Genomic DNA, 27,644 nt, shown 5'->3' with positions numbered 1-27,644 from the left:
CTTTCAGGTTATTTCCGATATCGTTTATGTACAAATTATATAGCAATGGTCCCCAGCACTGAACCTTGTGACACACCACTGTCGATTTTGACCCTCCATACCACTTTTTGATATCTGTCCAGCAGCCACCCTGTTATCCACTTACCCAGTGTAATTCCATCCACATTTGTTCTAATTTGCATAACAGACTTCTATGTGTTATTCTGTCAAATGCCTTTGCAAAATCTAGCAAAATCATCGTGTAGCCATTTCCTTTATCCAACTCAGTTTTATAAAAAAGTTAATAAATTACTAAGATATAACTGACCCTTCACAAAGCATGTTGACCCCTCATACAGTATCATATTTTTATCTACCCATTCTTGAATTCTCTTTTTCATCAATTTTTCTAGTACTTTTACCACCATCACCTGAGATACTGATTGATCTATAATTTGCTACTGCAGTCTTAGAACCTCCCTTGTGCAAATGAATTATTCTGCAGTCTTTCCACTCCCTTGGAACTCTACCAGAGCTGAAACTTAAATTAAAGCACCTATTAAGAGGCATCGCCAGTTCCCTTGCACATTCTCGCAAAACTGTAGCTGATATCCCATCTAATCCCACAGCTGTATTTACACTGAGATTCTGCAATATTCTAAGAACCTCCAATTCATCCACCTCTGTTCCCACATTAATGTCTGTCACATATGTTAAAATAGTACCCTCACCAGGATGATATACTCTTGCAAAGTGATCACACAGTAACTCAACTATTTCATCTGCTTCTGTCTCCTCATGATCATCATCACAAAAACTGCAAGGTGTTCTTTATGGCATAGTGTATTTATTAACTGTGCTTTGGAGAATAGGACTTCATGATCTGGGAGTGATGGTTGACAGTGGCCTGCAGTTCAGAGTGCACTGCTGTTATGATATGGCGTACGCTGACATGCAGAATTAAGGAGGTTGTGCCACTATATAAGGCATTGGTCAGACCACACATAACTTACTATGCTCACTTTTGGTCAGCTTGTTATGTGAAAACTTTGGAGGTCCAGAGATGAGCGAGTAAAGTAATATCATGACTCTAGAATATTTGTTATGAAGAAGAAATTGAGACCATTCCCTGGAGGTTGTACAACATCAGAATGTGTTTAAAGTTAACTATAATAGATGTGTTGCTTACTAAGTGAGACTTTCCATGATGAGTCTGTTGACTCCGTGAAGACTGTTATAATAATAATTTATGTGTAAAGAGAGTTCATTATACCATACCTATTAATTGCTTAATGTGGATTCCTCATTGTTTTACCAAGCCAGTGCAGCATACCTTATCTTCTCTTCTCCCAACTTATTAATTTTCAAAGTAAAAGAAAAAGACATGAAATGAATTAGACATACCTCTTCTGGAACAGCTCTGATATTAGTAAAACCTCTTCTAAAGACAACATACACCCGAGTAGCTCCACAGCGGAGGGCAGAAGTAGCACAGTCATATGCAGTATCTCCAGCACCCAAAACAATGACATTACCTTTCAGTACAGGTAATGAAGACTTACACTTGCACATCCCTTAAATGAAATGAACAAAGAAATATGTTCTCCAATTAGAGTATGAAATGTTGCCTTAATTTACTGAATAATGCAATATTAACAATCTATCTGAAAGCATAAACAGTTTTCAAAATAATAATTTAAAAAAATCTGAAAAAACAAAATACAACTCATGTCCCAATTTTGAAACACAGAAATATAACATGGCCAACAAGGATAGATGAATTTACAGGGATTTTGATTGCTGCAGTGTGTGTGTGTGTGTGTGTGTGTGTGTGTGATGTATTTGTTGTCAAGGGTGAAAGATTTGTGGATTAAGGTAAGACTGGTGAGTGTATGTGTACGAAGTATTTTGAAAGCAAGACATGTGAGGAGAGTAAGAGGTATGAAAGCAGAGAGGTGAATAATAGGTGGGAAATGTGAGTGAGAACATTGGCAAAGTTGTTGTTGAAAGTAAAATGGTGAACATGAATCAAATTGAACAAGTTATGAGTGACAGCATGAAAGAACAGTCGAAGATTAGGAGAATGATGAAATGAATGTGTGAGAGAGAGAGAGAGAGAACATGCTTATGTGGAGTCTTTTATAGGAAAAAATGTGAGATAGTATGGTTGGAGAAATGATTGGTGGTATAACAGAGAAGTGAAAGAAAAGTGATTTAAGAGGAAAGAAAAAAGTAGAAGAGTATTTAAAAACAAAAGCAAGAGGGTAAAGAGGGAGTTCTGTATTGAGACTTCATGCAAACGATCTAGAAAGTGAGAAGTGTGGTGTGTGAGAAAATATGAAAGAGTTTGCTAGTTCTAGTACCTCATTTCTGGTACTAGAAGTACCAGAAATGAGGGGAATGAAATTACTTCATGACTGAGTTTGTTCATCCAAAAATTGCTGGAATAAGTCAGACATAGTTGGATGAGGATGATATCTTGACAGGAATAGAAATGGAAGGGTATTATAATTTTTGTGCAGAAAGGACAAAAAGAGATGTGGAGTGCTGTTGATGACAGAAAAAGAATTATGCCCATGCAAGGGGAAAATAGTGGCAGTGGTTTTGAGGCAATACAGTGTGAGGCAGAGGAGAATAGAATGAAATACTTAGGTGGATGTCCCTATAAACCTGGTAATGTGAAGGGCAATGACAACAAAATGTATAAACAAATTGGAAAAGGGTAATCATTAAGAGAGATTTTAAGTGCATAACATAAATTGTAATGATAAGATAGCATCCAGAGGTAAATAAAATGAATTTCTTAAGTTCTTGAGAGACAGCTGCCTTAGATAGTATGTGAGAACCAAGGGTTTTGAATTTGATCATCTCATCAGAGGATGTTATTATAAATGAGGCATTAAATTTCACCATGATTGGTGACAGCAACCATTAAGTGATTACCTGGTGGTTGCAGCTATAGGAGGACTTCTGTGAGGAAAGGATATATATGGAACTACAAGGCTAGGTTACGTTAGATTATGAAAAGTTCAGGAGACAGCTTGCAACTGTATCATGGAATGAGAAGTTGGGCGGCAAGGATCAATGCTGCTTGTGTGCTATTCAAGAATCATCTTGCAGAAGCAATGTTTAACTGTATCCAGAAGGTTAAATAAGGCAGGTGTGAAATGGATGAACAAAGAGAAAGAGGCAATCTGGAAAAAGAAGGCATCATGGAGGGGGATCAAGATTATTATTATTGTACAGGCATTTCCATGGAGTCCAAAACTCATTGCAGGAGATCTGAATTATCAACACAATCTATCTTACCTCTCCTTAAATCCATTAGCAAAGTGCTCACAAATGACACTGGCAACCCATTCCATTCATTCACAACATTCCAAGTGAAAAATCTAGTCCTCCCCTACTAACTATGCCTTACTCAACTTCAAGGGATGACCTCTTGTTCTGCATCCTTTATCCAAGTGCTGAAACACTCCCCCTGCATCAATCCTATAAAACCCTTTAAGTGACTTCAATGTTTCTATCATATCCCCTCTTTTTTGCTTATCAACAAACTTCTACATTCCACACACACGCTCAATCTATCCTCATAGGGAACATTCCACAAACCACTCATCATACTGGTTGCTCATCTCTGAATCCTCTCCACCACTTCTTCATCCCCAAGAAATCCAGAAGACCACAGCTGAGCACAGTAATTCAGATGTGGATCTATCAACAAACTTCTACAATCCACACACCCTCAATCTATATTCATAGGGCCATTCCACAAACTACTCATCATACTGGTTGCTCATCTCTGAATCCTCTCCACCACTTCCTTGTCCCCAAGAAATCCAGGAGACCACCTGAGCACAGTAATTCAGATGTGGATGTATCAAAGCATTATAAAGAGGAATTATAACTCCCTTATCTCTATTTGTTAGTATAACCAAGTAATCCTGTGAGCTACCCTGGCTACTTTAGCAATGTGCCTTCTAAACCTCAGCTCTCTCTCTCTTTCTACTTCCTCCAAATCCCTTGGCTTCATCTATTTCCTGGAGTACATTTCCATCAATGTAGCACACAGCTTAATTTTAAATACAAAAGAGCAATAGTAAAAAAAAAAAGGTACATCTGAAAAAGAATAAACATGGGATAACTTCTTAGCAAATTTGGAAAGAGATCTTACAGTGAAGAGGCCAACTGCATACAAAATTCTAAGAAACATGAATAAGGAGGTAAAAGAGCAAGTGAAATTTGAAATAATCAAAGAGAAAACCTGGCTGGACTTTGTCCAAAACTTATGGCAAGATAGTAATGAATTTAAAAGTAATATAATGCTAACTACTAACTATACAGTGGAAGAAATAACATTATAAGAAATCCAACAAGAAATACAGCAAAGCAAATCAGGAAAATTCCCTGGAGAAGATGGAATAAATATAGAACTTATTAAATATGCAGGCATCCTATTCATCAAATGACTTTTAAAATTATAAGACAATATCTGGTGGCACAAGGAAAAATTCCAGAAAGTTGGAATAAGACAGTAATCATCCCAGTATATAAAAATATGTGATAAGTGCAGCTGTGAAAACACAGTACAGAGGAATAAGTCTCCTAAATACTGGCTAAGTTATATACATGAATATTAACTTCGAAACTCAAATCATATGTAGACGATAAACTTTGTGAAGAACAAAATGGCTTCCAAAAAGGATGATCGTCCATTGACCCAGCTTTTACATTAAAAATATTAATGGAAAAAGATTACGAATTCAACATAGAAACATACATAGTATTTGTAGATTACCAGAAAGCCTTTGACAGAGTCTTAAGGAACAAACTATGGACCGTACTTAAGAATCTAAACATTTCAAATCAGCTGCTTGCTGCAATAACTAACATGTATCAAAACAACCAAATAACTCTAAGAATCAATGAAAAAGTTACAGAATGAAAATCAATAAAGAGAGGGGTCTGTCATGGATGCTCAATGTCACCACTCTTATTTAATATCTACATAGATGAAATAGTAAAGAAATGAAAGAAAAATATAAAACCAGGATTTCAACTGGATCATGAAGCTATACTTAATACCCTTTTGTTTGCAGATGCCCTGAAAGCAAGAAGTGAAGATGAACTCCAAAGATCAACATACTCCTTAAACATAAGTACTGAAAAATTTGAAATGCAAATATCAACAGATTTAAGGACCATTTCCATTCAGGAGTAAAATCATGATTGAAAATTAATGTATCCTATATCATACAAAAAAAAAAAAAAGATGCTGACATTGATATCAAAATTTCAAACTTTCTAAAGATAACAGGAATGATCAAATTTAAACTGGATCATGGAACTATGCTTAATACCCTTTTGCATTCAAAAGGGTATCTTCAAACCTAACCAAGTTCAAAAGTATACAAGAATAAGAGTTTATAAGTTTGTATAAAGTTTGGCAAGACCTTCTCTACTGTACAGAAGTGAATTATGGACCATAAAAACTACAGAAAAAAAAAAAAAAGAATAGAAACTGAAGAAATGAAATTCCTGCAAAGGACAAGAAGCTATATTCTCTGGGACAAAAAAGCACAGAAATACGTAAAGAGCTACAAATAAACTCAGTATTGCACAAAGTATACAGATACTGAAAGAAGTAGATTCAACATATTGAAAGAATGGAGACTTGAAGACTAGGCAAAAAAAATATTCCAATACCAACCAGTTGGAGGATATAGAAAACAGGGACAACCAAGGAAAAGATGGAATGAGACCAGAATATTAAATCCCTGAACAGATGATGATGATGAAATAAATTACTAAGAGGACCTACGCTTTACAAACCATGCTGTTCACTATAGAGTAACACATCCCTATCCACCCAATGTTGGATTTTACCTTCATTCAACTTTTCCAATACTTTAACAACCAATCCTGATATATTAATTGGTCTGTAGTTTACTACCTCTGTCTTGAAGCCACCTTTACGCAATGGAACTATATTACCCGCTTTCCTGGAACTCTGCTAGAACTAAGACTTACATTGAACAACTTCATCAGAGGAAATGCCAATTCTCTTGCACATTCATGTAGTACATGGGCTGATATTCCATCCAGTCAGAGGCATAGCTAGGGAGGAGCGAAGGGGGGAGTGGTCTGCCCCGGGCAGCACTTTGTACTTTTTTTGAACTTTTGCAGTTAATTCTAAAATACAGTCTCGAGAACTCATTTCCAAATATTGTAATACTACTGTGAATTTTCCTCGCAATTGCTGTAAGTGTTGCTAGTTATGAGAGGAGTTTTTCTAAATTAAAATTGATTATGAATTACCTACATTACTATGAAATAGACTTCGAAATTGTCATCGACGATTTTGCTAACAGAAAAGCACGAAAAATAACATTTTAGATTGTTGAAATTAAGGTTTTACTTCAAAAATAAACATAGGGTTTTAATTTATTTCCCTATACGTGGTTTGACTTTTTGTAGTATTTTTGGTGTGTATTGAGAGGGGTGGCAAACTCAGGGACCACTCCGGGCGGCAAAAGCTCTAGCTACACCACTGCATCCAGTCCCACTGCAGTGTTCATATTAATATTTTTCAATATGCTGAATGCTTTCTCTACATTTACCACAATTTTGATATGCATCTCTTTCACATCAGCAACTTCAAAATCTCCACCTATGATACACCTTTGCAAAATGATGATTCAGCAACACGCAACTATTTCTTCTGCCTCTGTCACCTTTCTACCATGAGCATTGTTTAAAATCATCCTGCTATAGTCATTTTTCCTCTTACTTGCTACATAATGAAAACACTCTTAATAGATTAACTTTGGCCTACTTAGCCAATGTTCTCTCATAATCTACATTGGCCTTTCTTACAAAACTAGTCACCCTTCTCACTTGCACTTTTTGCTGCTCAAGAGTATGCTGATCACCTTTTTCTTTATATTCCCTCCACAGTTTTTTTCTTTTTTTGCAGCTCTTGCTTTATCTCTCTACTAATCCACTTAATTCCCTCTTGGTTTATTCTCCTGACCTTCGGTATTCAGTCTACCATTTCTCTCAAACAATCCACGACCACTTCTCATGTACTACTGACATTCTTTCTTGTAGCTTCTCAAGCTATGGCACTCCTCCAAGATGTCTCCCAAGTTAGTCATAATTACCAGGTTTACAGTTCTACATAAACCGTTCCTGACAGAGAATTCTACATGCTTAGCAACTTCCCAGAACAAGACTGCATGGTAAATCTCCCCATTTGGAGGCAGAGTGTTTACTTCAGTTATGGATATATCTTCTGATGCTATTATTAACACTATCAACCCCCCCACGCCCTTCTATAATATGTTGTTTTGTGTAATTATGCTTTCGTAACTGTATAAAATCCGCTTCCATCTTGCCACACTCCCTTTCCTCCCTCTAATCAATGTTCCCAAAGTTGAACTCCCCCCATAATAATAATTGTTCAGCCTGCACTCATTGTGCTAATCTGCTGATGCATGGTATCTATATCTTACTGTGCTGTAGACTCCCTGGTCTATAGCAGCAACCAGCAATATACTTTGTCCTATTGGCCTATGTCATGCCAAATAGCCTCAAATGAACCATCTCTTCCAGACCTAAAATCCTCTTTAATTTCTAATTTTGTTGGTTCAAATTCTTCAGTTATCATCAGCAAAATCCCACCTCCTCTCCTATTTCTTCTATCCTCACTGAAAATACAATACCCTCTACATCCTATTCGTGTAATTATATTATTTTCTGTCAACCAGGTCTCACTGATGTCTATAATTTTTGACCAGTTGAGCTGACCAATGCCAAAAGCTCCTCTCTTTTATTCTTGATACTTGTTGCATTTGTGTACATGCATTTCCTCATCCCCCTGTATCCACAATTACTCTTGTGTAATGTCATTACCAACCCATTTGAATCGGAATCCTGTGAAGTCACATTTAGCATTGCATAATTATTTCGGTACACACACTCATTTATCACATGGGTGGCTAAACACATGCTTGATTGCATTCTCCCTAATATCTCTAGTTTCCCTGGTTTTGCACTTCCAAACTCTCACTAAAGAACACTTTCTCCAAACATCTAAATCCAAAACCATTAAAATGTAGTCCATCAGGTAGACATAAGTCCTTTTGTCCATCAAATTTACTCCATACATCAATAAACTGCACAATCTTCTCATGGACTCATTGGCAATCATGGCCCTTCTTCTCAACTCTGTCCTATCATACCAAAGCTGACTTGCAATTTTTAATTCCATTCTCTTCATTTTTGCTTCTTGCAATTACTCTCTCATATCTTCTCTCATTGCATATTTCTCCCATTTCAAATCATTTGTTCCTGCTATAACAGTCATCTCTTTCACTTCTCCCTTCTGCAAACTAACATCACTAACATCCCTGATTTTCACACCTGGGAAACATGCTTTCATCACTTGCTCATTAAAGTTGAATCTCCATACAATATTCTACTTTTATTTACAACTGCTTGTACTTTTGTACATTCTGAATTCACATTTTTTTTTCATTCTCCCATCTGCAAACTTCCACAAGACAATTGTTTCTCTTACTCTAACTCCCATTATGTCCTATGAAGGACTCAACATAAATGCACTATTTCACTCCTTTCCATCACTTCATCGGCCACTTCTTTCACACTATCATCCCAAGTACTATCATTCATTACTTCTGCATTCACCAGACCACTTTTGCTATCTTTTCTTACATTGTTAACATTCGTCAGTTCATTTTCTACATGACTTGTATTTCTTGCACTGGCACACAAAACATTTATGTGACAGGAATATGGAACAAACATTTGTGAGGAGAATATTAAAGGCTTTGAGAGGTTTGACTTATTAGCATGTAATCCATTTCTCTTTATTACTTGGTTGTTGTTTGAATTGAAATTGAGGGAGGGGGACACAGAATATTATTATTATTATTATCATTATCATAAAGGCCCCCATGGAGTCAAAAGACTCGTTGTGGAAAGTCGTTTTTAGGAAATACAAAGTCTATCATACCACTCCTTGAACCCATTAACTGTCCCCACTCCAACCACTCTCTCAGGCAATGCATTCCAAGGTTCAACCACCCTCCATGCAAAGAAAACACTCCTCACCCTCTTGCGCGCAGCCTCCTTTCATAACTTCGAGGGGTGGTTCCTTGTCATCGCTCCTTCCCACCATTCCACCAAGTGAAAGAACTCTCCAATGTCTACCCTGTAACTGCCTCTCAACAGTTTAAAAGTCTTGATCATATCACCTCTCCTTCTTCTATCCACCAAACTCTGCAGTCCACATTCCCTCAGTTGATTCTCATAACTCATATTGTACAGTCCTGAAACCATCTTTGGCTGGTTGGTAAACACCAGCCAAAGATAGAGAAGACAGTTTATCCTTTGTAGAAGGTAATGGTAAAACAAAATTCAGTTGGAAAAACAAAATCTACAAACAAATTGAAGGTACTGCCATTGGTAGCCCTCTGTCTCCACCTCTAGCAAACTACTATTTGAAACAATTCGAAGATACTATGTTCTCATCCATTCATCCTCAACCATCTCTTTGGTACCGTTACGTCAATTGCTGTTTGGTCACACACTGAATATGAACTTTCCACTTTTCTACAATGGATAAATAACCTTCACTCATGCATCCAATTCACTATGGAAAAAGAAAACTCTGGTACTTTACCATTTTTGGACATCCTTACTAGAACGTCTTCTGGTACCTTATCTACAAGTGTCTTTCGAAAACCCACATTTACTGGCAGATACATTCACGAAAAGTCTGCGCACCACATGTTTCAAAAATTTATCATTCTTAAATCTCTAATTCATAGAGCACATAACGTTTGTTCTTCCCTAATAATCTTACAACAAGAACTTTCCATGATTAAAAAGTTAATGGAATCAAATGATTACAACTCTAATCAAATCCAACAGATACTTGACTTTTATGTTCCAACACCTACAGTTTCTTCAACAGTCTGCAGAGTTCCTATTCCGTACATTCCAGGAATCTCAGAACCTATAGGTAGAATTCTAAAAAAATATCAATTGATTCCAATATATATTCCTATCAACAAAATTTCTTCTTTATTACCTTCTACAAAGGATAAACTGTCTTCTCTATCTTTGGCTGACGTTTACCAAATACCTTGCAAATGCGATGTCTCTTATTTTGGGCAAACTAGCCATTCTTTGGAAAAAAGAATAAAAGAACATCAATATTATATTGATTATAACAAACCTCTGAAGTCTGGTCTGGTGCAGCACAGTATTGACTCTACTCATAGTGTCCAGTGGGATAAAGCAGTTCTCCTCCATAGATGCAGATTCAAATATGAATGCTTATTCAAAGAAAGTTGTGAAACTATCTTACACTGACCGAATTTAAATAGAAATGACTGTATGTCTCTCTCAAAGATCTGGGAGACTTTTATCTTATGTAAAAAACTATTTATCTTAATAGATTAAATTTGTTATTTCTATTATTTCCTAGCACGCAGTAACAATTGTATTTTAATAGGTGATCCACCAAATGTTTTGCCTGTATTCCATTCCTATTACTGTTACAGACACTGAAGATGTACTATTAATTTTAGTACGAAATATCTGTCCTTTTACTAATTAAAGATATCACTGTGGTTTTTACGTGTTACTTTATTATTTAATTAAGATAGTCTTTAAATGCAGTCAGTTCTAGTGCTGTTCCTGGCCAAATAATGAAGATATCGTCCACATTGATTGATAATAACTGTTTCACAAGAAAATTCAAAGAGGCAGCAAATATGATTAAAATTCCTACACAATGCAACAAAAATTAAGGCTTAATTTTAAATCAAGTTTAGTCAGCGTTTATTAAAAATTTACCCAGTTCAGACCTCGGACAGAATGAAAGTGAACCACAGAACGCGACATCAAATAGCATCGTTTCCAGCTAACACATATTAACGGTTGTATAGATCTGTTATTTGGTTCTTTTCATGAACTTTTTTGATGTTCATAATATCAACAAATGAACTTGTTTTTTCATAATTTCTTATAGTTTGTGCTTTAAACTGTTAGTTATCTTTACCCCTGAAGATGTTAGTCTGACAACTAACAAAACTTGTCGGGTTTGTTTTTTAGTACTTGTTTAGTTTTAAAAAACAGTCTTTTTTAATAAACATGTGGTCACAAAACCGGAATGATTCGATTGAACTTCTTAACCACAGAAACCTCTGCATGATTAATTCTTGTATACATTTTAAAAATATGTGACGACATGTTATCCAATCCCATAATATTATTGACATCTAACCTGCTCCTCACTTCATACAACTTTGGTTTACTCGCTGCTGGGTAATCACACTGCATCATTCACATCAGTAAGAAATACATATACAAAGTCCTCATAAAATAATTCTATTACATCCTAGTCACTACAATAATGACTACACCAATGTCAGTCCACTAGTATCACTAGTGGACTGACATTGGCACTTCCTTCCTTACTGTGCTTGTTTACCTTCTCAAAGCTCAGATTCTACAAATCTTGTAAAATTAATATTGTTTATATGCCCCATCGTGGGAAACCAAAGTAAATTTTCACTGAAATACACAGTGCAGTTTGCCGTGAAAATAATAAGCATTTTCAAAAAATCTTTTCACTTCCTTACTTACACTGACTGTTATACAGTTTCCAGGGATGATCTCTTGTTCTCTCACCACCTATTATCCTAAGCATTATTACTCTCTGGAATAAATACATAAATAACAAAGATGATTTAAATGTGAAAATTTATTTATAAAGAATTTCTTCCAAGTACGAAGACTATCATCAGTATAGCCGGCCTGGCTGACCGAGTGGATAGTGTATTCGCTCTCCAGCCAAAAGGCTGCGGGTTCGAATCCTGCTGCAGGCATGGATGTTTGTGATTGTCTGTGGAAATACCAGTGGTGGTCAGCGATAGATGGCATTGGTGTAGTTGCAGTCAGTTGGTGATTGAATGGTGGAGACGGAGTTATAGAGCAGGTGCCCTCCCTCGATGAGTCCTTGAACTCCCTGGAGGTGTCAAATAATAATAATAATAATAAAATTCAATTGATTCATCAGTTATGTTAAGCGACATAACAGAAGAATCAACAGTGTAAGTATGGCAGTAATATATGAATCATTTAGAGTAACATGATCTAACTGTACTAAAATCCTAATGGTATTTAAAATATATATATATAGCTAGGATGAACCACATTAAGGAGAACAATTTTCATCTTCTGTAATCATAAAAAATTATCAAGTACTTAACAAAAAACAATATTTTTTGTAATGTATTATACCTGCTTTACTTGACTTGGCAACAGCAGGAAGAAAATCCTTAGAAGTATAAAATCCCTGTTTTTTCTTAAGATCTTTAAATACAGGTATTATTTTTGGTTCAGGAAGACCTATGAGCATATAAAAATATTTTAATTTTAACTATTATTAGCAAATATGCAGAATAATATTCTATATATTTAATTTATATATATATATATATATATACCCTATATATATACAAAACAATAAGCCTTTTTATGTCACGTTTGTATGTCACATTTTTGAAACTCAGGGGCTACCCTGAGTGTCAAGTCTTCAAAATTCGAGTCATGAGAATTCAAGGAGAACCAGCCTACCAGTCCAGAACTCGGGGGTTGATGCTGTAGGCACCAGGGGGAGGGAGGAACCCCCTTTCGAGTCTTCAAAATTCGAGTCATCAGAATTCAAGGAGAACCGGCCTACCAGTCTGGAACTTGGGGGGTTGGGTGCCATAGGTGCCAAGGGGGGCATAGCCCCCCTAGAGTGTGTGTGTGTGTGTGTGTGTGTATATATATATATATATATATATATATTAGCAGTGTAAATTAAAAAGTGCTAATATATATATATATATATATTAGCAGTGTAAATCTCTATCTCAGTTTTTTTAATGCTTTTTTGGATGTGTTATTTTTATGGCCTGGTTGGCCAAATGGTTAGTTTATCTTCTCTCCAGCCAAAAGGCTGCAAGTTCGAATTCCGCCGTGAGCATAATGTTTGTGATTGTCTGTGAAAATACTATTAGCGGTGGTCGGCGGGTAGATGGTGTTGGTGTAGATCAGTGGTCGCCAAAGTGGTCGATATCGACCCCAGGGGTCGATTCGGGCTCAGGGATTGATTGGGGGTCAATAGAAAAATATAAGACATCATTGTACGGGTAATATTTAATTTGGTTAACTTGGATTACCTCCATTATGAATGACAACGCAATTAAGAGTGAATCGTGGGAACAGTGACATGAATAGGACCTGTAAGATGGAATGAGGTCATGAAAATAGTTATGGAGGCCAATCAAGTGGGCTAGAATGACATATTTACCAATAAACGGATGATGTGGTTTCCACCCGGCTGGCGCGGCGGGACTGAGACTGAATACGTGTAAGTATAAGTAAATAAGAACAGTGCACGTGTTGATCCCAGTCTCATTTTTGCGCATCGAATTACAAGCGAGCGTTAATATTCTAAAATTCATCGACATACATATTATAATTCAATCGTTATCCATTCATGAACTAAACTTCTCTATGCTGAAGAGTTCAACAGGGCTGGTAGTAATACCAGTGATATTAATAACAGTAGTTTATTACTATCACTAGTAATACCAGTGATATTATTAGTGATAGTAATAGTAGTAGTAAAAGTAATATAATAATATATACTATTACACATACAAGAAACACTGTAACTATAAAATAAACAATCTAAAAACTCATATAGACGTCTTTTTTGCTTGTCCTATTATAATTACGTAATAGTAAAATAGAGGGGGTCGATAAAAAGTCAAGAAACTCTTGAAGGGGTCGACGGTCAAAGAAGTTTGGTGACCCCTGGTGTAGATGGTGAATGTAGTTGTAGTTGGTGGATTGAGTGGTGAAGATAGAGAGTTGTGGAGTAGGTGCCCTCCCTCGATGAGTCTTTGGACTCCCTGGAGGTGCTATGTAATAATAATAATAATAATAATAAACAATTAAGCAATCACTGCTTAGTTTTCACTGGTAGTCGAGTAATGTGTTTACATGGCAACCTTCGATGTCTGTCTTTCTACATCTTTTTACTCCATCCCCATTTAAGAACCTTACATTTGTAAAAAATGTATTTCAAGTTGGTATGTAAAAAAGTTTTGTTTGCAGATGACATAAAGATGGAAGCAACAATGAAGAGTTAAGTAGATGGTGTGGCCTAACAGGAAGATCTGAATAAAGTGTATGAATGGGTTAGTTAGAAGAACAACCATTTCATTATTACAAAGTACAAGGTTCAGAAATTTGGCAGGAAAGGATGAGATGCAAAGTATACAACTGGTGGGAAAATTTTGAAGGAAGTGGAAGAGAGAGAGAGGTCTGGGAATGGTTGTAGATAGTGATCTGAAGTTTAGTGGTCACATTGTTCACCTTGTGAAGTGATCATATGGAATTATGGCAATGATGATGAGGGGGAGGATTTTGATAAGTAAAGTTATGGTTCTATTGTATGGGGCTACGATCTGGCTGCATGTAGACTACTGTTAGCAGTATTGGTCACCAGGTTTTCAGGAAGATGAGGATATACTAGAAATGTCCAGAGATCATTGACTAAGGTGGTGCTTAGCCTGCAGAATGTATATGAAGACAGACTGAGGGAATGCCTTTAGATTCTTGTGAACCAGAAGAGAGTGATATGATGGCAATATCCATGTTGGCAAAAGGTTGTAACCAGACCATTGTTGAAGACGTTTTTCACAAAATGAAGGGAGACAGGGGTACAAAAAAAGAGGTTATACATGGAAACTACATAAGGAGGACTATGAGAAACAACAAAAAAAAGCAGGCTCTTTTCATGGTGATTATATTCATTGCCTGAAAATGTAGTGAGTGCAGAAATAGTGAATTAATTTAAGACATGCGTTAATGAGCTTTATTTATGAGAGTGAAGTTTCCTGCAATAAGTTTTTTGATTCCATGGAGAACTGATGTTAACAACAACAATAATAATAATGCATAATTCATGTTTTGCAGAGAGTTATGGGAAATTTTTTTTTTTTTTTTTGGATGCAAGTATGAGTATTGGTGGGGTGATTAGAGGATAATAGAAATTATAATAGAGGATACAGCCAAGGTGTATCTATGCCCAATTAGAAGACCAAGAGACTTCCAGATATCAGATTCATCATGCAATCTGATCGAAAGAAGGCTGTTGGAGAAACAAAGATACACAAGAACTGAAGAATATAAACGATTACATAGAGAAGTCAGAAAAGCCATAAGGAAATTTTATGCTAATAAATGGATAGATAGAGTTCCAGATGAAGAGGCACAATTATAAAAGGATTTCATTTAGCTCATGACATAAAGCACAAAATTAAGCCCAAACTGGTGATCATCAAAGATAGGAATGGAGTAGCACTAACAAAAGAACTGGAAATCAAAAACAAACGGAAAGAGTACTGTGAGAAACTGTACTGCAGAGAGGATAAGGAAAATTTAGAGAAGTCCTCTCACAAGGATATTTTGATTTGGAACCTCCACTTAGGAATGAGGTTAAAAGAGCAATTAAACAGCTTAACAATAATAAGGACCTGGGTAGAGATGGAATCCCAGTAGAGTTAATTAAGGCCATAGAGGATAGAGGAATAAGAGTTGAAAGTTTTTTTCCACTTGGATAGACTATAATAAATTTAGTTTAATCCTTTATTCAAGTGTAAGCAAACAAAGTTTGCGCCTGAAATATCTTCAGGACTAGGCAACTCGTGTTAAAGGTGGACCAAGCTCTCATCACTCCTTGTCTTAGTATCTCCCATAATGCAAAGCACATCTCCTTGAGGACATGTATAATGCTATGCATTAAGGGAAGGGCCACTACCCAGACTGGTTTCGCTTTATTGAGGTCTCATCAGTGGGAGCCAGACCCAGAGGCGGTGATACTAAGGTGGAAGCAACGGAGAAGTCATATTTACCTATATGAGTTGAAAAGAGGTGTCTCACCTTATTATTAAATTACTCTGGATTTAGACTTAATGCATAGCATTATACATGTCCACAAGGAGATGTGCTTTGCATTAGGGTAGATACTAAGACAAGGAGTGGTGAGAGCTTGGTCCACCTTTACCATGAGTTGCCTCAGTTCTGAAGATACTTCAGGCGCAAACTTTGTTTGCTTGCACTTGGATAAAGGATTAAACAAAATTTATTATAGTCTAACCAACTAGAAAAAAACTTTCAACATCTTTCTCTAAATCCAGAGTAATTTAATAATAAGGTGAGACACCTTTTGGCAACTCGTATAGGTAAATATGACTTCTCCATTGCTTCCACCTTAGTACCACCACCTCTGGGTCTGGCTCCCACTGACAAGACCTCAATAAAGGTCAAAACCAGTTGGAAGCTTGGGTGATGAACGTCAATGCTGTAACCCATGAAGTTTTAACTGGGGCTCAGTTGTTGCTGTCATTCAGGTCCTAAGGGGAGTAATGAATGACAATGATGTAGCCCATGAAGTTAACTGAAGCATGGCTGTTGCTGTTTCCCCTCAGATGACAAATGAGCAAATGAGTGGCTCTGCTCGGTGTTGGGTGAGCCTGCAAGGGGGGGGGGGGTAGAGCCAATGCTGAGAGTTCTTCTCAGTGGAAGGGTGAGCCTGTTACTGAGGGGAACAACACTGAGTGTTTGGAGTTTGACCTGTACTTGAACATTCAATAAAGGTTGAAACCAGTCTGGGTAGTGGCCCTTCCCTTAATGCATAGCATTATACATGTCTGCAAGATGTGCTTTGCATTAGGGGAGATACTAGGAGATACTAAGATAAGGAGTGATGAGATCTTGGTCCACCTTTACCATGAGTTGCCTCAGTCCTGAAGATACTTCAGGCACAAACTTTGTTTGCTTACACTTGGATAAAGGATTAAACTAAATTTATTAAAGAAATAAGAGTGTTTCATAGATTGATTACAAAAATACGAGAGACAGGAGCTTAGAGACTGGAAGAAGTTGGTTTTCATACCACTGCAAAAGAAGGGAGATATGAAAGATTGCAAGAACTATTAGTTTAATCTCTCATGCAAGCAAGATTTTATTAAAGATCATTCTAACTAGGAGTTAGGCTTAAGTTCACACAGAGATGCAGGAAGAACAAGCAGGTTTTAGGAAAGTCAAGAGTACCAGAAATCAGATCCTTTGCTTTAGACAAATAATTGAAAAATATAAAGAATTTGTACTCTCTATGGTAATGCATTTCATAGACTACTCATAAAAGCCTCTGACTGTTCAGCATATGATGAGCTTAAGACAAGAATTAGGATAGGCAGCATATGGATCAGTAATCTGAGGTACAATGATGATACAGTACTCCTTTGTAATGGCAAGGAAGAACTAGGACAAATCCTCCTCAAAGTTAATGAAATAAGTAAGAGCTGAGGACTTCAACTTGGTCCTAGAAAGACAAAGATTATAGGTTCTCAAAGGAAATATAGACAGGAAAGCTCTTGAGAAACACGCGTACCTTTTAACGGAGAACGAACTGAGGAAGTCAGCAAGTTCGAGTACCTGGGATTGATGTTTGTAGGACATCGTTGTAATAAGATTAAGAATAGCTAAAACAATGGTCAGAAACTTGTCTAAAATCTGAAAGGATAGATCTATCGTCACAAGAAAAAAGTTCAGGATTCTTGATGCAGTTGTTTTTCCAATAGTGACTTATGGATGAGAGACTTGAAACCAGTGGTAGCCTGTACATAAGCACTGCAATACTGCAGCACCACCAAGGAAATAATGAAAAATTTAAATTTTGTTTGTGTTTATAAATAATAACAATGCTTACAACATTATATAAATGCAATACAACATGTTAAAGGTTACAGCATATGTTTCAACAGTGATTGAATAGTTAATAATTGGAATTGTTCGATTAACGTGAAACAAATCCACTGTGATCTAACGCAGTGTCGGAATTATCATGTTTGACCAATCGCAGTCAGACTCGCCGATATTCATTTGCACTTGTGATTGCACATTACAAGTCATTCCAACACTGTTAATTCGAGCAGTGTATCGTATGTTTGCGCGCTTTATTCTTGTGAGATACGAAACTTTTATTATTGATGCATGTATGTGGTGAGGGTGAACTATTTTTTGCAAATCTTATTTTATTCTGTTAAAATAACATAACTATTTATTTATTATAGATACAAGGCTGAATTATGATGAGTGTCACTATTGAAAATATGAAAAGAATTATATTTTTTCAATTATCGTTACATGAAACAAATACACTGCGATCTAACGCAGTGTCAGAATTATTGCGTTTGGCCAAATGCAGCCAGACTCGTCGATATTCATTTGCGCTTGCACGTTACAAGTCATTCCGACATTGCTCATTTGGGCAGTGTATCGTATACTTGTGCGCATTATTTCTGTGAGATATAAAACTTTTATTATTGGTATTTGTTCGTGATGAGGGCGAAATATTTTTAATAAAGCAATTTTTTAATATGTAAATTTATTTATTAATAAATTGGTTACTGATTAGGAAAAAAAATTTTTTTTTTATTTTGTATATATACTGCACCCCCACTTAAAATTTTCACTGGCTGCCACTGCTTGAAACCTAAAGAAGTCAAATAGGAAAAGGATAGCCACTTTTGAGATGTAGTGTTACAGAAGGCCATTGATGATATTATATACTGAAAGGTAGTCAAATGAATGGGTGCGAGAAAGGCTCTGCAGAACCTTGAGGCTCCTTAAAGATACTGACAGAAGAAAGTCGAAATACTTTGGACACAGTGAAAGGATGGAAGGAGGACTTCACAAAACACTAACAGAATGTACAGTTCCTGGAAAAAGAGGAAGGGATGAATGGTGTGTCTGGAGTGATTTATCTACAGAGAATTTAAGCCTCCAGAAAAGCATACCACAGGAACACCTGCAAAGGATTAGTGTGGCACATCACCAAGGAATGGAGTGAACATAGGGCATTTGGTGATGTCCAAAAGAGCCTCTATATCTCAGTTAGTATAGATGAAACCCTTTGGTTGGAAAGGCCTCGGTTTGATTCTTGTCTATAATGTGAGGAACTGTTATCTGCTCTCTTTCAACTAAAGGTGAGTTAGCCCATCTCATATGGAGGTAGACAGTTTTTTCAACTGGAAAGTTGGGTTTTTCATTCCTCAGAACAAGCAAACTGGCCCCATGAACACACACACACATATATACAGCGATGAATACTCATGAAAATATGTGGTGATAGTTCTGGAATTAAGGAATGAGTAGATAAGGATATGATAGTTTAACATGAGATGGCGTGGAATTATTATTATTATCATCCAGGAGGTTGACTAACACGAGTCACATGGTAGTCATCCTCCTGGATAGGAGATGGCACTTGAATGGGATGGGAATGAATAGGTGGATGGATTATGATAATCAAAGACTTGACAGAATGCTGAAAATTTAGGCATACGAGGGTGGTCTGAAATGTTCTTGGCCTAACAATGAAAAAACGAATTTATAATTTCAAAATTATTTTTATTTTTCAACATAATCTCCCTGAATACTAATACATTTATTCCAGCTGGAGCGATGCTCCAGCGCCATTATCCCATCCATGTAGTGGTTCTCAGTAAGATCTGCAAAATACAGCTGCAATCACCTCTTGATTCAAATAAAAACGCTGACCAGCGAGGAAGAGTTTTAGCTTTGGAAAGAGGAAGAAGTCAGAGAGAGAGCCAAATCTGGGGAATAGGGTGGATGTTCCAACAATTCATAGTACAGATCCCTTAATTTTCCCATTACCAAAATACTTTTGTGGGGAGGTGCATTGTCCTGATGAAAGATGATTTTTTTTCTTCTGTAAACTGGGTCTTTTCTCACGAATTTTTTCATCTAGTCTGGTTAAAAGATTGGAATAATATTCCCCAGTTATTGTTTTACCCTTTTCGAGACAATTAATATAAACAAAGCATCTCAAAACACCGATGCCATGACCTTTCCTGATGGAACTGACTTTGTCTTCTTTGGTGCTGAATAACAGGCTTCTGTCCACTGTTTTGATTCTGGTGTGCAATGGCGAATCCAAGTCTCATCAATAGTAATAAATCAGCACACAAAATCAGTTTTATTCTTGTTAAAATGCTCCAAGCACTGTTCAGAAATTTTTATGCTGGCACTTTTTTGATCTGCTGTGAGTAAGTGACATCCATCTTGTGCAAAGCTTTTTCGTATGCAATTCTTCCTGCAAAATATATCCTACACATTCTTTTGAAATGCCTATAGTCTTAGCAATTTCATACACTTTGACTCGCCGATCATCCAATACCATAGCGTGCACTTGATCAATGATTTCTGGTGTTGTTACACTTTTTGGATGTCATTCACGTGGATCATCTTCAAGGTTGGTATGGCCACGTTTAAACTCAGCAGCCCATTTCTTAATTGTCTAAAATGAAGGAGAAGAGTGCCCATAAACTTTTATGAACTTTGAATGAATTTTGTTTGGCGTTAAACCTTCTTTTACAAAGAATTTTATAACTGATACTCAATTTTATCCATTTCAAGGGATAAAGACAACACTTTTGCTGACAGCTGTATAAAACAAACTACTTGATAGAATGACTTGCAATTTCACATGCATGCTTATGACAGATGTACCAACTTAGAAAAAAAAAATGTTGCTAATAGTGTTGCCATCTACAGTCAAGGCCGAGAACTATTCAGAGCACCCTCGTATAATGGTATATGAAATAAGAACATATCAATTGTAACTTGAAACAAATGCTGGGATCTAGGAGGAAGGAGGAAAATTGTCTTCAAGACAGTGCAAGATGAGATCATTATGTTAGAGATGAATTAGCCAGAAGCTGAAGGAATTATGGAGGTGTGTGTGTGTGTGTGTGTGTGTGTGTGTGTGTGTGTGTGTGTGTGTGTGTGTGTGTGTGTGTGTGTGTGTGTGTGTCTGAGAGAGAGAGAGAAGTGAAAGTAACATGAAACTATGAGGAATGAACATTCTATGATCAGTGGATCCTTCAGTGGTGTATTCAGTAAGTGGGTAATGAAATCATGTTTTTCTGGTATGAAGATTAAATATGTGAGTGACAATGACAGAATGCAAAGAGAGTGAAAGAGTGATAGTTCTGGCAGGAATAAATGAAATGTGAAAAGAATATAATGAGAGATATATGACAAGCAAGCTCATGAACATTACAAAGCACAGACAAGGATGGTGACCAGCATGGTAAGGAAGACAAAAATCATAGTATTTTAACCTCCTTATCAGCCGAGGTGGATGAAATAGTGAGACCAAACTTCACTTCTCATCCATGTTATTCAACGGGTGTTACAAAATTGTATCCAGATTTAGCTGGACGTCTATAGACATCATGGCCGGTTGGGGTGTTAACTGAGTTGGCCAAATAAAATCCCAAAGACTTGTCATAAAAGGAAGTATGGTTACACTTAATTTTATCGCATCATAAATTTTCAAATTTTCTTTGTCAGATGATAGAGGAAGAATGAATGAGAAGTGTTCAGGATATTAAAACTCACAATGCAGATGTGACAATGAGATTAGAAGGAATATCTGGGTATTTGAAGAAATTGTAACAGAATGTACAAGATAGTTCTATTACATAAAGAAGGTAATATATTAAGGCTGTTTGATATCTAATTTGGGTAGTTAAGGCTTCCTGGATTTGATCAACATTGATCAAATCCAGGAAGCATTTTATCAAAGCCCACAAAAATCAATTAGTAGATGAGCTTCAGAACATCAGAAATAAGGGAGATGAAATTGTTTCACTGATTGAGTTTATTTGCCCAAAAACTGTTGGAATAAGTGAATCAATGTTGAAGGAGGATGATATCCTGATGGGGGAAAAAAATGGAAGCATACAATGTTTTTCACAAGGATAGCAACAACAAGAATGGAAAGGGGAGTGCTACTGATGAATTATGTCCACATAAGGAAAACATGCAAGAGGGAAATAGTGGCAATGGGTATGAAATCAGCCTCCACCTCACATCAATGATGTGAGGTGGAGGCTGACAGGTATTTAGCTGGATGATGATATTTAAAGATATGTTGTTATAGCTAGGGAATGTAAAGTGCAGTGATTAAAAAATGTATAAGCAACTTGGGTTAGTGAAAAAGAGAAGGGTGATCATTATGGATGATTTTAATTATGACAGTATACATGAGAATAGCATTTAGGAATAAGGAAAGTGAATCCCTTAAGTTCCAGATGGATAGATCTGATCATTTCATCAGAGGATGTGATTGTAAGTGAGGTCTTGCACTCCTCTCCAGTTGGTTAGAGTGATCATGAAGTGATCACTTGGACTGTGGCTAGCCATATGAAGACTTCTGTAAAGAAAGGATATATGTGGAAGTACTAGGCTGGTGATTATGACAAACTTATGAGATAGCATGGAGCTATAGTATGGATTGAGGAGTTAAGCAGTAAGGAAATCAATGCTTCTTGGGAACTGACAAAGAAACACATAACAGCATCAATGTGTGAATGTACTCCAAAGTTAAAAAATCTAAGGAAGGTGTAAAATGGATGAATGGGAGGATCAAGCATGAAATCTGGAAGAAGAAGAAGGCACTTTGGAGGCAGCACAAGATGAATAATGGCAATAATCAGTTGCACAAACAGTAAAAAGAGTAGGCCAGAAGGGAGACTCACTTATTAAGGACAAGAAAAGTGCAATATATATTATTAGCAACAGAAATTAGCAAATCAGGCCAAGAAAAACCTTAGGGAGCTTTTTCGACATGTGGCAAGTAGAAAGAAGAAAGATTATGGCAAGGTGATGTTAATAGATGAAAGTGGTAAATTGGTAACTGCTGCAAAGGACATAGTTGAGGTATTTAGTGAGCAGTTCAATATTATATTTCAGTTATATTATATTTCATTATATTACATACCCAGTGGAAAATAAGAGGCTCAAGTGTAGAGAATGAAATGAGAGAAGACTTACTGGTAATTGAGCAAGAGGTAGTATATGAAGAGTTAAGTAAACTAGATGTCAATAAGACTTGATGGCATATCCCCATGTCTCTTAAAGGAATGTTCCAAGCAGTTAGCATCAGCCTTGTGCTTAAGAAGAGTCTTGCAACAGCACACGCCCAAAAGGAGCAGAAGGTAAAATTGTTCTACTTCACAAAAGTGGTGATAAAGCTAAGGCTACAATTTATAGGTAGATTCATATGTCTGGAGTTATAGTTAAGGTACTGGAGAGATTTTTGAGAACTATCATACAAAAATGGGTTGATAAGAGCAGTAGCTTGTCAGCAAGGGTTTGTTAAGGGAAGTCATGTTTTATCAACTTACTTATGTACTATAACAAAGTGATGAATTCACTGGATAAGGGAAATGCATACATAGTGGTAGATTGCCACATTACAAGTTGGTAACTAAATTGTAGAAGATATGATTAGGTAAGAGACTAGTGAGTTGGATAGGTGACTGGCTATCAGATAGGTATCAGCAAGGTGTATGGAGAAGGGACTATCTCAAAAGAGGAAGTCACTAATTATCCTAGTATCATTAATTTGCATATTAATGATACTAGGGTAGATTTAACTGGTGATATACAACTGTTTGCAGATGATGCAAAACTGGGGAGAGTGATAAAGAATCAAGTAGATTCTGTGGCCTTACAGGAGGACTTGAATAGATTGTATGGGTGGGCAACAGTATGGAACTACCAGTTCAATGTTGCAAAAGTGTAAAGTTCTGAAATTTGGTAGACAACAATGTGATGCAAAGTATACACTTGTTGGGGAAATTGTGGCGGAAGTTGAGGAGACAAGAGACCTTAGAATGGTGGTGGACAAGGATCTGAAGTTCATGGATCAATGCTCAAATTGTGAAGTCATCGCATCAGATTATGGCTATAATGTGGAGAACCTTAACATGTAGAAATAAAAAGGTTATAGTTCTATAATATAAGGCCTTGATCAGACCTCATATGGATTATTCTGCAAAGATTTTGTCCCCTGGTTTTCATGGTGATAAAGATATACTAGAAAGCATCCACAGAAGACTGACTGATAGTAACTGTTTTTTGTGATGTGCGATATGAAGACAGACTGAGAGAATGCAATTAGCAAAGTCTTGTGGACAGAAGGAAGAGAGGGGATATGATGATTGAGATATTTAAGTTGGTAAAGCGTTGTTACCAAGTCAATGTGGAAGAAAATTTTCACAAATTGGTAGTAGAACAAGAATCATCCCTATAAACGGTATAAAGAAGTTGTGTGCAAGGGCAATGGAGCAAGTTCTTTTCATGGAAAGTGCTTGGTGAGTGAAATGCACTGCCTGGGGGTGGTGAATGCAAATACATTGAATAAGTTTAAAGCACAGTTTAATGTGTAACAGTATGTACCTACCATGATGAGTCTTTTGACTCCATGGAGGTCTGATGTTGAAAAAAAAAATAATAATAATATCATTATTATTATTATTTATACACCAATTATTAATTTATACACCAATCTTCTTATCTGTATATTTAACACCATTCAACTAGAATCTGTTGTACCAAGCAGGAAAAGCAAAAACAGAAAAAAATTACCAATTTTTATGGATCAGAAATGCTAAGATATTCTTAAGGAAGTCACAGACTTCAAAACCGATACAAATCAAAAGCTCAGAAGACAAAGAAAAGGCTACCACAGTGAAAAAAAAAAAAGACTCCTAATTAGTTCAAAAAAGACCACAACAAAAATGAATCTGAACCATCAGACAGATGTAATAACACCAGAATATATTGGCAATTTCACTCTGCTCAGCCTTTTCAGTTCATTCGACCTCTCAAACATCAGCCTACATCCAACACAGCAATCAAATCAATAAAAAAATAACTAACCGGTGTCATCCTCAAATAAGTTCACTAAAAAGCTTTGAGGATGCATGCTGAGACATTACATCTCAACCAAGATCAACAGAAAGAAAAACGAAACTATTTATTACATTGAAGTGCTGTAGTTACAGTGGTTAAATACATTAAAAGCAAAAATTGTAAAATATACATAACTTACTGTGATACTATAAATACTGTTAAAAAAAATGTAATCTTATTAAACTGCAACTATAAATTACCATCTACAGTAACTATTATTAATACTTTATACAAAAAAGGAAAATTTGTATGAAATTCATTGTTAAAAAAAAAAAAGAAAAACAAGAACAACACATTTTGTAAATGCATAATATATAATCATAATTTTAATTTAAACAAATCGTTGAATTAAAAAAAAAATACTATTATTATATGTATGCACATTTTGTAATTTCTATAATTTTATAATGTAATTATTATATGTATGCAAGACATAATAAAGTGTTAAAAAATTATTTCCAAAAAATAAAAAATATTATGTGACACCTCCTGGGAGTCCAAAGACTCATCAAGGGAGGACACCTACTCTACAACTCTCTGTATATCACTCAATCCACCAACTACAACAAACCGCAACTACAACAATGCGATCTATTCCCAACCACCACCACTAGTATTTTCACAGACAATCACAAACAACCAAGCCTACGGCAGGAATCGAACCCGCAGCCCTTTGACTGGAGAGAGGATATGCTAATCATTTGCCAAATGGGCTGGCATAATAAACATCACAAAGGATCACTCTGAAAATTATGCTGACAAGTAGAAATGAGGACATTATTATATCTTATTAACCACAGACTAAAAATTCATTTGATCAACAGACAGAAAAAAAGGAAATAGGATAGAATCATATAAGTTAGTAGAGGATTTATTATTATTATTATTATTATTATTACAGGAAACTCCAAAGAGTCCTTAGACTCATTGAGGGAGGCCCTAAACATTATATCAAGAACAACTATTCGGCATTCACACAGTATCTATCATACTTTGCTTTGAATTCACTTACAGTCATGGCACACACAACAGACTCTGGCAGCTTATTCCACTCATTCCCCACTTTCCAAGTAAAAAACCTAGTTCTAACACCCTTGCTAACTACATTCTTGCTCAGTTTCCATGGATGGCCCCTAGTTCTCCCATCACCAGACCTGTTCTGAAAAATTTCCTCTAAATTCTTGTAAAAACCCTTCAGTAATTTGAATGTCTCAATCATGTCACACCTTTTCCGCCTATCAACCTATTTCTGTAACCCACAGATCTTCAACCTGTTCTCGTAAGGTTCATTCCATAGACCAGCTATCATCTTGGTCACTCGCCTCTGGATCCTCTCTATCTCATCCCCATCAAGAAGAAACCCAGGGCCCAGATCTAGGCACAGTAGTCAAGATGGGTCTTATCAAGGCTCAATAAAGAGGAACAATAACTTCTCTGCATGTCAAAGTATTCATCAGTAACCAAGTGATCTGATCAGCTGATTTAGCCACTTTTGCTATGTATCCCCTAAACTTCAACTCCCTATCCACCAACACACCCAAATCTCTGGCTTCGTCAACCTCCTGGAGTACAGTTCCACCAATGTGATATACTGCTGCTAATTTTTTCACCCCAAAATGCATAACTTTACACTTTGCTACATTAAATTGACATCATTCTCATTAGAATGGATGTCAAAATTCCCAGACTGCCAATCTATCCAAATCATCCTGCGAAATTTTGACATCATGTGCATTCACTTTTGCTCTACCAAACTTTGTATCATCAGCAAATAAACGAACAGTTCCTCTCAGATCCTTTCCTATATCATTAATGAACAAATTAAATAGCAGTGGTCCAAGAACCAAGTAATCCTGAATAAACTAATCTCTGATATCTCTCCATCAAACACCCTCCTATCCATCTCACCAACCCTATATCCATTCCCATGTGCTGCAGTTTACTGATTAGAATTCCATGTGGTATCCTGTCAAAGGCCTTAGCAAAGTCCAGCAGTATCACTGTAAATCCATTACCCTTATCTAGTTCAGCCATCACTGTATTATAAAACATGAGCAAATTACTGAGGCATGATGCTGTCCTTACAGTATCCCGTTTTCATCTATCCATTCCTGTATTTTGCTCTTGATTAATATCTCCAAAACCTTGACAACGATTCCTGATATGCTGATCGGTTGGTAATTTGCAACAGCAGTCTTAGAACCTCCTTTATGCAATGGAACTATCTTCCCCTCTTTCCACCCCCCTCAGGACTAACCCAGAGCTGAAACTTAAATTAAACAATATGGTGAAGGAAACTGACAATTCTTTTGCCACTTCACATAAGATGCAAGCTGGTATGCCATCCAATCCAACAGATGTATTTACATTAAGGTTTTGTAATACACTATCACCTCCATTTCATTCACTTCTTATATCAGCCATTCGTTCTCTCATTCCTACAATATCACAGCCTGGATGATATACTCTTGCAAAGTGTTCGCTTACTAATTCTACTATTTCAGCTGATTCAATTACCTCCCTGCCATTGGCATTCCCTTAGAATCATTTTGCCATATACATTTTTTCTTTTACTTGCAGCATATGGAAAGAATTGTTTGGGATTCACTTTAGCTTGCATTGCTAATTTCCTTTCATAATTTGCTTTTGCTTTTCTTACCATACTAGTTACCCTTCTGGCCTGTGATTTGTACTGTTCGTGTGCCTGCAAGTCACCT

At 36.4% G+C, this 27,644-nt stretch overlaps 1 protein-coding gene across 2 annotated transcripts in view; it reads right to left on the bottom strand.

Moving 5' to 3' along the window:
- Positions 1 to 27,644, bottom strand: part of su(r) (dihydropyrimidine dehydrogenase su(r)) — a 413,031-nt gene that overhangs the window by 172,568 nt on the left and 212,819 nt on the right. For both annotated transcript variants that reach the window (XM_090408491.1, XM_090408493.1), the window contains 2 exons: positions 12,316 to 12,423; positions 1,384 to 1,553 (listed from right to left, as the gene is read on the bottom strand). In XM_090408491.1, coding sequence (XP_090264617.1) covers positions 1,384 to 1,553; positions 12,316 to 12,423 — 278 coding nt within the window. The remainder of the gene's footprint in view (positions 1 to 1,383; positions 1,554 to 12,315; positions 12,424 to 27,644) is intronic.

Source organism: Typopeltis vanoorti, chromosome 18 (assembly GCF_054136105.1).
Source record: "Typopeltis vanoorti isolate ZY-2024b chromosome 18, IOZ_Tvanoo_1.0, whole genome shotgun sequence".
Taxonomy (NCBI): domain Eukaryota; kingdom Metazoa; phylum Arthropoda; class Arachnida; order Uropygi; family Thelyphonidae; genus Typopeltis; species Typopeltis vanoorti.
The sequence above is the reverse complement of the archived record's forward strand: the minus strand, read 5'-3'. Positions and strand labels throughout refer to the sequence as shown.